Source organism: Atractosteus spatula, chromosome 13 (assembly GCF_055471065.1).
Source record: "Atractosteus spatula isolate fAtrSpa1 chromosome 13, fAtrSpa1.hap1, whole genome shotgun sequence".
NCBI lineage: Eukaryota > Metazoa > Chordata > Actinopteri > Semionotiformes > Lepisosteidae > Atractosteus > Atractosteus spatula.
Genome location: NC_142718.1, coordinates 41,029,596 through 41,040,856, shown reverse-complemented (window position 1 = coordinate 41,040,856; position 11,261 = coordinate 41,029,596). Strand labels below are relative to the sequence as shown.

Sequence of the window (11,261 nt, the reverse complement as noted above, 5' to 3'; positions counted from 1 at the left end):
TCTGCACAGGAAGGGATGCTTCTGCTCTGACAGTCATTGCCTTGTTAAATCAAAATCCCTGCAACAATGGATTTCTTCACCTCCTGAACCGGCTTCACATGGAAATGGATTAGTGAAGTCAAGTTCCATTACCCTCAAGTGATGATCTCACCGAGATTCCCATAGAAGCCTTCGTGTGGACACGTCCAGTAAGACTAGCAAATAACCAAGGGGGAACCAAAACAATTCGGGCATAACACAGAGCCCAACATACCCAGAGACCAGCTTTCACTGCAATGTGCTCCTTAACAGCAGGGACATCTTAAGCCATGTCCTATACTGGTTGATATTTCAGGATCCAGGGAAAGATTGTTTTGTTTTATAAATCTAAAAGCAATAAGAGTTTTTTTAATAGGATTATGAGTTAAATGATTATCAAATTATAATGAAATGAAGTTCTTGCACTGACAATAAAAAACAAAACTTTTAAAAGCAGCAGCAATCTATGAATGTCTCTTTCAAAGTTCACGCAAAGTGTGAGTATTCGAAACTCTTAAAGACCCAGACAAAGTCAACCCAGAAGATTTCTTCTGAAATCAGTGAAAGGAGTGGAAAGTGAAAGTGCATTAAAACTAAGATCAGGAGGTACTTCTGGGGATCTGGAACAAGTTACCCAGCTGTGCCGTTGAAGCTGATACCCTGGTTTCTTTCAAGAAATGGCTGGATGAGATCCTGGGATCAATTAACTACCACAAAGGCCGGTTCTATTATTAACGAACATCCACATAAAATCAAGGAGAGGATAGAAAACACAAACTCCAAAACTTGACCACAACGACAATAAGGTGTGAACTCTATTACTGTATGTTTTACACTGAAATAAAAATGCCCATTGATCCTATATTGATTCAAAAACTATTGAGGATCCTGGCACTGAGAAGGTAGGAGTCAATAGCACTTGTTCTGATGCCCTTTGTTTGTAAATGAGCTTCAGAATTACAGAAAAACCTATTTCAATGCTGTATGATTAAGACCCACAAGAGGACAACAATTATAGTTAAAGTGAGCTGTTAATTGTCTATTTTCTGTTTTCTAATAAAAAGCTCCTTTAAAATTGCATAAAAACAGTTTCAAGTTTATTCACCTTCACGGAATGAGATACTGAGCAACCATACCATTTAAAAAAATATCCTTAAATAAGAAATCATTTTTGTAACCCCAATTAATTCAAATATCGTAGCCGTTTCAGAATCAATCTTACAAAATCAATCATACTTGCTTTAAACATAGCAAGACCACAAATCTGTTAAAAACTGTAAATGTCCTGTAAATGTGTGAAAGGCAATACTGTGTTCAACTGTGGCATTTAAAGCCTGCAACCAAAAACGATTCTGTATTTTTTGTGATTAACAGTTCCGATTGGAAAATAAAAAAAAAACATGTAACAAAAATGCGTTCTTCTCTCCCTTCCCTCACAGGCTGACAACATTCACAGAATTAAAGCAGGTCTGCAAGGATAAATATCTTTCTTAAGCCAGTATCTCTGCTTTAAACATGATTCTGATTTAGCTAACCATTAACATTTTCCAAATTCCTAGGTTTATCCATGTCAAAACGTGAAGCTTCAGGAGTTTTTATGACCATATAAAAGGATGCCTCTTTTACTGCACAGGGAAATACATACAAAATCATTTTTCCTACTTCTTTTCTAAAGAGAAATATTTTGGTCTGTTTAAAACTAAACGACAACCTACAGAAAATAAGTTTAAATTTTTAATAGGGGGTATAATTTTGCTTTAGGGTTTTAAAGATCCAACATGGCAGGACTTTTGGCATAAGTTTTTTAAACTTACCATAAATTAAAAAGAAAAGGAGGCGATCACAAGAAACAATATTTAATATCCAGTTTATCAAGTATAAGGATACTGAAACACAACGTAGTGCCTCGATCTCCCCTATAAATACGATTAATTTCCTTGCAGTTTCTTCATGATAAGGCTCTCCGGAGGTGCGTTGGTGAACAGACTCCCCACAAACGCGTGTGTACCCCAAAGAGTGTGACGAATGACTTTGCAGCACCCTAGGTCCTCAATTTGGAACCCTAAATGACGGTACCGTTCGTCGGTTTCAAACAGTACATTGTTTGTGTAAGATCCAAAATACTGCAAAAGACAGAAATGAAAAGGTTTATGTACACCAGGAAATCCACTTTTCACCCAGCAAGAGGCCTCAGATAAGAAATAAACGACAAGCAATAAAGACAAGCATCTTTGTTCTTTCATCTGGGTTTTCTGTTACAGGCAATGTCATTTCAGATCCAAATGAAGCCCTGGAAAGATTAAGGCATCTTTTCAAGGCAAAGTTCTACAAAACCTTCCCAGATACAGAGTCAGTACAACATTATTTAAACAGGGCTAAATCCCCTGAAGTGTTTATTGACCACCATTAAAAATGGCGTTAATCTTGCACTGGAAGAGAAGCCCAACGAGATACTTACTGCCAGCCCAGAAGAGGGATCTATGAAGTCTGCCCAGTACCCCGCTGTCTGGAGAGCATAGCAGATCTCTTTGGCACCACTGACAAACTGTCGAGCACAAGGACAGAGACAGAGGGTGATGTACAAAAATCAGAACCTGACAGCTCTCACCACCTCTTCAATGGAAGAAGAGTCAAACTACAGAGGAAAAATTCCTAATCCTTCACATTTTATGTTAACACTATGTCTTCATGATGCAATTCAATGATGATGCCTGCTTCAAAAGTTCAAAATAAAAAAAACAAAACAACTAAAATTACTTTTAAGCAACAAACTGCAATTAATACTGGAGTCTCTCTCTTTTAAAATAAAAGATGTGAGAATACATGAGCCCAGTACAGCACGAGACTCATCTTACAGTACCCACACGGTAAAGAAAAGTCCAGCAGGCCACTTCACTGAGCTCACAGAGGTCAACCCCCAACAATAAACAGAGAGACGCGATTCAACATGACAGGGGGTGAGTCTTGAAATAAAGACAGTTAACGTGCAATTAGACCCCATTACACCAACGATGCCAAGCAGACTGTGAATAATGCCGGCAAGTCTGAGCACACAGTTCACTTTCAAGGCTCATGTACACTGTCCTTCCATTAGTGAGCGACTTCAGAACGCTTCAGCTGTGCTCATGGGGACCCACAAGTCCCCTGGCAAGGTCACCTTTATTACACAAACCCCCAGCCTGGGCGACATCTTGTGGAAAATATTAAAGAAAAATGAATTAAAAGAGAACCTAACGGGCTGAAAAGACAAGACATCTCGAGAATGAGCTGAAGGAGCCAGACTAACAGGGGGCAAGCTTCCCACCAACCCGTGGGGGCGTTAAGAAGTGCCGGATCTCCCAATCTGCTGGTGCACAGCAACTGAGAACTGTGCTTGAAAGTGCTTCAGCACATCTAAAACTCTGCAGTGGGGTCATGTGCCAGCTCCCGGGGGGCAGCCCCTCTCCTCTGCCACCCCAGGGGGGCAGCCCCTCTCCTCTGCCACCCCGGGGGGCAGCTGGCAGCCCCTCTCCTCTGCCACCCCGGGGGGCAGCTGGCAGCTCCACTCCCCTGCCACCCCGGGGGGCAGCTGGCAGCCCCTCTCCTCTGCCACCCCGGGGGGCAGCTGGCAGCTCCACTCCCCTGCCACCCCGGGGGGCAGCTGGCAGCCCCTCTCCTCTGCCACCCCGGGGGGCAGCTGGCAGCCCCTCTCCTCTGCCACCCCAGGGGGGGCAGCCCCGCCCAGGGCCTCACCTTCTCGAGCAGCCTCTCTCGCTCCACCTGCACGGCCTCCGACCACGCCGTCATGTCCTGCTGCGTCTTCTGCGTCACAGTCACCACAGTCTGTGTCCCGGCCGGCGCCTCCGGGAACATCGCCTCGACATCTGGAAGCAGCGATGCAAAGGAAAGGCTCAAGCAACAGACAGGGCAGCGCGCCAGTCGGACACTGTGGGAAGCCATGCCCCCTTGTGGCCGGCAAGTAAACTGCATCTAAATGACAAGCAGGTGAAAACTGCACAGATTCAACAGGCCAGGCATGTTGCTTCCTGCTCTGGCCTGAGAACAGCAGGACTTGTATGCCAAAGCCCTGCTATTGGGCTGCTGAGCACATACATTTTATTTAAAATGATTTCAACAGACATTACCAACATCTCTGCATGGATTGCTGAGTGAACCTAAAGTACTAAAAGTGCACCAAAATGTGTTCAGTTGTCTACTTCTAAGCTTAATGCCAGCTGAGGAACACTGCAGATTTCTTTGCACATAGCAGATCTCGTTGGCACCACTGACAAGCTAATAAGCATAATGAGAGAGACAGGGCTACTACATCAAAAAAATCAGAATCTGACAGCTCTCACCACCTCATCAATGGAAAAAATAGTCAACATAGAGAGAAAAATAAGATAAAAATCCTAATCCTTCACATTTTATAGTACACTATACATTCATGATGCAATTCAGTGATGACACCTTTTACAAATGCCTGCGCTCCAGTGTTCAGCCAGTTCAAGACAAAGCCCTGATGCCAGCAGATGTCCTGAAGTGATCGGCTTTACCTTTCTTCAGCAGCACGGGGCAGGTCTGTATTGCACATTCAACGTTTGACATCTCAAAGTACTTCTCGGCTTTGTTGACCTGTTCAGAGGTAGGGGCGACTTCTTTTTCCTAAGAGATTCAACACAATCCCAGCGAACGCAGAAGAAAAATATTGTCAATAATCAAACAGCACTGGTTTTCAAGCTCTATAATTTTCATAATGTCAAACCACACATTGATCATATCAGTCAGTATTTTACCTTAAACCAATGACTAAAATGCACAGTCTTCTATCAGTAATGCAGAAGATCACAATAACAATAAAACTCTTGTCTAAGGCAGGGTTAACCCTCTGCCCTGTGTTAAGAGCATGGAAGCAATTACACACCAGAGCCAATTCAGCCCCTCTAGACCATTTGGTATTTGGTAGCACACTAATCCAAGGATCGTATCCGGCTGTTTCTTCTTAAATGGCAATGTAACTTGTTCCATACTCCCGCTAACCTTTGGGTAAAGAAAAGGCCCCCTGTTGCCAGTTTCAGCTACACTTCCATGTGTTTCTATTCCTGAGCTCTCCTTTACTCCCATGTGGAGTATTTACCTCCTGCTCTTTGAATATCCCTCAAGCAGGGGATCTGGTAAATACAGTAGTTCAGAACTGTGAATATCACCCTGTAGCTCTCAAGCTCACTGTTCCGCTCCGTTTCTGAACGGAAGCACTTAATTTACAAAACTGATCAAAACCCACATGCTCCAAGCCTTAATGAACCGATGAGCAGAGGGTGACCTATTAAGATCCGCTGTACTGAGACTCTCCAGGACCTGGGTCCACCCCAACTTCCCCAACCCTGCCAAGCACCCCAACCTCTATCATTCCTGTCTTCTCACTTTAATCCTAACACTTGAGCACAGGGATATCTTGGGAGAAGACCGGAAACCGAGAAACCGATACACTGGATTTGAATAAAATTTACTTCCCATCTCACTCTTATTTATCAACCAGACAGGGCTTGGGAGCCTCTTTCAGTCCCATCACTCACACACAAGACAGAGTAATCCCAACATCTCTGCAGCAATCAGCCGAAGTCTCATCAAAGCATGGTGTGAAGAATTCATGTGAGCGGTGAGAGAACACCAACACCACTGGGCCCTCCTGTAGGAACATGCAAACTAAACTGCAGGCACTAGAAACGACATCAGACTTTACCTGATGTTCGCTGACGAACTGGGCCAGTATAAACTCGTGCCGCTCGCTGCTCGAGGGAGCAGATAAAACGTCTGGCACAGTCCGGTGCACTGGCGTTTGCTTCTGATCAGCAGTGCCTTCCAGGTGGCAGTCAAACCCCACATTCCCCGGCAGCTGGAATCGCTGATCCTGGGGTCCAAATGGGCCCATTTTCTCATCCGGCCAAACCGTTCTGAGCCCTGGCATGCACAAGAGACCGTCCACTTACAATAACAGCTTTGGAGCCGACATTCACTTCAGTTTGCTCTGTTTCACGCCCATCGACAACCTCCAAAACTAGTGGAGTTCAGTCAACACTGAACTTTGAAAACCGTACTGCTATGTATAAATCATGTCACCATGTGAATTAGTGTGCCTGCAATCTCATTCAGTGCAAACAGAAGGTATGCAACTGCGTGTGGGATACTCTGGAGTTTTAAACCTCAAGGGCCCCACACTGCTTTCAAAGCTTCAACGGGACAACCTTTTTACTGCAGCACCTCAGAATGAGCAGCAGTCTAGTATCACTTTAATATAACAGCAATACTGTCTTCCCAGGGGCACATTTTAATCGCACGGCACCGTGCTCATCTTACCTATGTCAAGGGGAGTAATGGCAACATAGGGCTCATCAGAGCCTGACGACCCCGCAGCAGAGAAACATCTGGCTCCTGCGATCCTCCTTACTAGAATGTGAAGCCCTGGCAGGTAGGTCACCAGCCTAGCTCTATTACAGAGCACCTGCGAACAACACAGCGTCACAACACAGCACGATCCGGAACGCCACACGCGAAGCATCGGTTTCAGAAAATACAGCTGTGGTCCGGCTGAATATTCGCACTGCAGAGGTGAGATGTCACACAGACAGAATAAAGCTGAAATACTTACACTGGCCATCCTAGAAGGGCGTTTCCCTGAACCTTCCACCTGAAAGCAGCAGAAGGAGGAGAGTTCAAACCTCATCGTGACGAACCGTCCATGTAACTCTGGTCTCCACGGAGACCACTCCACTTAAAAACAGGTAGGAAAGCCTTAAAGTACTTCTTGACAAACGAGCTGGAAGCCCGACGATGCTTCTCTCGGTTGCGTCAGGATAAGGAGGAGATACTCTACCGACTGGAAACTGTCTGAGCTCCCAGTCACAGCTCAAGAGATTCACTGCCAGACCCCCAGGCCCAGAGTAACAGGAACATGGGTTTTAATCATTTATCACGGGGTTCTTTATCAAAGGGAATCTACACTGTAAATAATCGAAGGATAATAGGCGATTGACAAACTAAACACACAATGTGGAGCGGCAAAAACCAAACCGAAACCTGTTAATTTCTTCACAACAAGATGTACCCCATGTATTATTTCAAAACAAGGATGAAGCGTGGGCTGCACTAGAAGTACCGTCTAGTGTAACTGGCACAAATTCAAGTGCACAGGGACACAATCTCTAGCAGAGCTGAACCGATCGGTACAGCAGTGTATTTTACCGCTCACACACTAATAAACCTCAAGATAAATAGTAATAAATGTTAGTAATACAAGACACCGAGCAGAGACGGACAATTTCAAGAGGCGCTGTTATGAAACATGACAACTTGTATTATTTTGGATACCTCGTCTCAGAACAACCCCATACACAGCAGAACAGCTGTCACACCAAAGGCGTTTCAGTTTGGTGTATTGATCAGTTTTCGTCTACCCTTTCACATACCTGTGAGTTTCTGTTTTGACCTGGACGCTTATCGGAACATCACTCTGCCTCCCGTCCGCACGCAGCCTCAACGTCACGCATGACATCACTCACCTCTTGCGTGCCTACGGCGCGCCCTTTAGGACACACCGCGCTCGTAGTCTTTCTACGAAAACACGATAGAAAGAATTTTACCTTTACAAACCTTGCGCGAAACGTATCCATAAAATAGCTTGAAAAATATTGTTAACGAAAAAAAAATATTGTTTAATTTGAAAACTCCAAATAATAAAGGTTTTCTTCCTTTCGAGAAATTGCGTACTTTTCACTGGGAAATATTTTGTGCTAACCGTTAAGTCCACCAGGTGACACTAAAACCCCATCAGTGAAGAGGCCTGATCTGCTAGCGACTGCGAAATTAGTGCCTTCAGAGACTTAAGACAACGATTCAACGTCTGACAACATTAGCAAAAACTGACCCGCCTTTCTAAGCATAAAATAGTTGCATAACTCTTTTGCTACTTAGTGGTATTACTTTTCTGGGAAATACGTTTTGCACGTTGTTGTAATACGTTTCCAAACAGTACATGTCCACTCCCGTTTGTTTTGTCATGCAAGTGCTTTGCGAAAAAAGTGGGTTTATTGGGAGCATTTTGATCACGTTTCATTGTTACGTATTCCGACTGTTTTCTTCTTTGTGTGTGTGTGTGCCGCAAAGTGCAAACAGCTCTCCCTTGCTCTAAAAGTGAGTCCTGGGACAGGCAGAGGCCCGAGTTGAACTACTTTTGTGTTGAGGTTATTTAGGCCGGTAATGCCGAGAGTGGGATCAGATGCGTTTTCCACGTTTCTGAACTTTCACTGCATCGACCCAAGAGAACCCCCTGAGAAAATGACCGCAGCAATGCCCGCGTTGAGACATTGTGACTGTATAGCGACAACACTACACACTCGCTCATCTTTGTTACTAGATTCCACTGTGTGCTCGAAAGTGTAACGTCTACATGATTTCATCTATTGTTGTCTCATCAAAAAAATGACAGCTTCATTTTCCAGGCTTTGCAGCGCAGTGTCTTTTTGAGCTCAAAAGTAAAAACTCTCTCTTACTGTAAACACGGTCGAAGGAATCAGGTAGTGACACCTTTAGCTGGCTTGGAATCCTGATCCTGCATCACTTTCTCGCAGTACAAACCAGATTGTATTGTCTTTTCCCTACAAAACTGCAGGACTAATGTGAAAGAAATACAAAACGCCTGAGCTTTATATTTTTGTAGTTTCTTAGTACTAGAAGCCGTCAGGATTCCCTCCTTCCATTGTTAACTATATTTATGTATTGGAATTAGTGTTCCTTTTTTAGTTCAGTAAAATACATATAGCTGTCCTGCCATAATCCTTCGGAATCAAATCCAGGTCCCCCGAGTGCATTCACCGATGTTGCTATTGCACAACCTGCAGTGAAACGGAACAGAGTGTTTTTAAAGGCTCATGTTTTCCCACAGCTGGGAAAGGTGTCTGGAGTTTCGATGCGATCTGTGGGGCCCCCGCAGCTCACTATGTATCAGTGACACCAGCCTAGGAAACCCATAGGGATTTCTGTAAATGTGGCATTGCGTATTAATATGTTGTAACTACGGGAGAAAAATAAAAAAAAGTCTCAATATTTGGCACTCTGCAGCAAACAGGCAGCTGAGTGACGCCTTCTTTATGTGAAAAATGATTGGCACTACCCTAAGGGTCCTGCGGGTACATTTCTACATTTGCAGCGAGTGACAAATGACGTGCCATCTGGCAATATCAACCCACCATAGAAAACAGACAGGGGTGTCTCGAAGAACTGGGCTCTGATCTTGACCAAGGATGCTGGAAGTCACAGGATCTGTACAACAGCAGTCATATGGAGCCACAAAACAAATTTTGCTTCCAAGACCACTAATGTAATGTAATAATCTACAGTCTTATGCTCCTTTCCTTGAAAAGACGGATTTATTGTGAATTAAAAGGGGTTAGAGCTTCCAGAAAAAAAGAATTTTGGAAAACGTGCATTTATTTATAGCTTCTAGCACGTGACATTGTTTTCATGTAGACAGGCAGGCATGTAGACAGGCAGATGTCCTCTATACTAGGACAGTTAAATGCAATTCCATCCATCCATCAATTTTCGAACCACTTTATCCAATTTAGGATCATGAGGGAAATGGGTGCAAGGCGGGGTTCACCCTGGACAGGACGCCAGTCCATCGCAGGGCACACACAGACACACACAGACAAGCACACAGACACATACACAGACACACACACAGACAAGCACAGACTCACACACAGTCTCACAGATACACACACAGACACACACAGACAAGAGCACCCTCGCACGTTTCCCGATGGCACGTTTGCCATTTAACCTACCAGCGTGTCTTTGGACTGTGGGAGGAAACTGGAGGGCCCAGAGAAAACCCACACAAACATGTGAAGACCATACAAACTCCATGGAGACAGCACCCCAGCTCCGGAACTGAACTCAGGTTCCCAGTACTGAGAGGCAGCAGTGCAGTTAAATGCACTTAATTTTTAAAAATGGAAATGAGCTACCTGTGGCTGTATTTGCATATTTCCATCTATTAATAAAAATACTGAAAATTGTGCAGACATAAATGCAACCTTTAAAATAATGTCTAAACTATTAATGTATATTTTAAATAGGCTAACTATATATCATTTAAATATAAACCACAATTAACACTGTGGAGTTTTTGTCCAGGGTTGTAATCTTCATTTTTTGTAAACATGTAAGAAAATAAGTACAGATGTCAAAACACAATGAAAACACACAAAACAGGCAGACAATTTCAAATTACATTTGAAAATTTTGCCGCTATGCGACGGTTTACTCCAAGTAAACAGGAACTCTTTGAGGTTCAAGTACAAGCTAAAAAATATCCCCTATCTAACTGACTGAAGTGCAATACCAAAAAAAATCAAAGATAATAAAGCATAAGAAGGTACTTATTGATTACTTAATCTCCTGGTATTCATCATTTTCTGAGTAATATTTATATGGCTGGTGTGGTGTTTTATCCTAGCCATATTTTACAAGGCAGTACTGTATACAGCCTTTGCAATTAAACCAAAATATTCTTACATCTGTAAGTGTGAGATGGCTATAAAATTGCTGAGGATATTAGCGTCTTTAGCCAACCAATGTATTTTTATCCAAAAGCAGTTAAAAGAGCTGCAAATGAAATAAAGAAAGAAATCTCTTTGATTATTTATCTTACCGATTTTGTGTTTATGCCAGAATAAAGGTTTCTAATAAACCAGTGCACTGAGAACCATTTGCATTAACGATGAAATCTGTCCAAATCTACAGTGCACACACACACCAAACCAGACAGTCTTGCAAAAGTCTTACACGCCTTCCAATTCTGTCCGATGATGTTTCAATGATATTTAAATCAAAGAAAATGTATACACATTTTTTTAAAGTGAATATTTGTAATCAAAACTTGAATGTGTAAAATGAACACTTGCTGTACTGTATATGTGAAAGACGTTAATTGTCAGCAAAAACTGCAAAGATAAATGGAAAAAAAATGTATATGGACATTGCTGTATCTGCACAGTATGGGTGAGGATGGAAATTGATTTCAGTCACCCAGGGTAGTTTCACGCCACATGCAAAGGTAACACTTTACAGGGTTAAGGAGAAGCTCTTGTTTTTCTGGTTACCACACTGTCCTGAAGCACTGTCCTTTGTCTGACTCTTCCCCAGTAGGATTTTAATTCCAAATCCACTGTTCTAGTTCTACAACAGGGCCTGATGCCGGA

The 11,261-nt window shown here is 43.2% G+C and overlaps 1 protein-coding gene across 2 annotated transcripts; it reads right to left on the bottom strand.

Annotated features, from left to right (window-relative positions):
• Positions 1-1,086: 1,086 nt before the first annotated feature.
• mmadhcb (metabolism of cobalamin associated Db) lies at positions 1,087-7,554 on the bottom strand. Of its 2 annotated transcripts, none has more exons than XM_088930475.1 (8): positions 7,464-7,554; positions 6,647-6,685; positions 6,355-6,499; positions 5,741-5,958; positions 4,554-4,662; positions 3,751-3,881; positions 2,477-2,563; positions 1,087-2,141 (listed from the first exon to the last, which is right to left on the bottom strand). In XM_088930475.1, exons 2-8 carry the CDS (start codon positions 6,653-6,655, stop codon positions 1,947-1,949), a joined length of 894 nt encoding a protein of 297 aa, XP_088786601.1. In that variant the 5' UTR covers positions 6,656-6,685; positions 7,464-7,554; the 3' UTR covers positions 1,087-1,946. The 2 variants fall into 2 exon arrangements, with proteins under 2 accessions (XP_088786601.1, XP_088786602.1); XM_088930476.1 differs by having other exon boundaries at positions 7,366-7,476.
• Between the last annotated feature and the right edge of the window lie 3,707 nt (positions 7,555-11,261).

Excerpts from the sequence above, each read along its gene's own strand:
- mmadhcb (XM_088930475.1), bottom strand. Across the intron at positions 5,959-6,354 it reads CATTACTCCCCTTGACATAG|GGCTCAGAACGGTTTGGCCG; the intron begins GTAAGATGAGCA and ends TGTGCATGCCAG. Across the intron at positions 4,663-5,740 it reads AGTTCGTCAGCGAACATCAG|GAAAAAGAAGTCGCCCCTAC; the intron begins GTAAAGTCTGAT and ends TGAATCTCTTAG.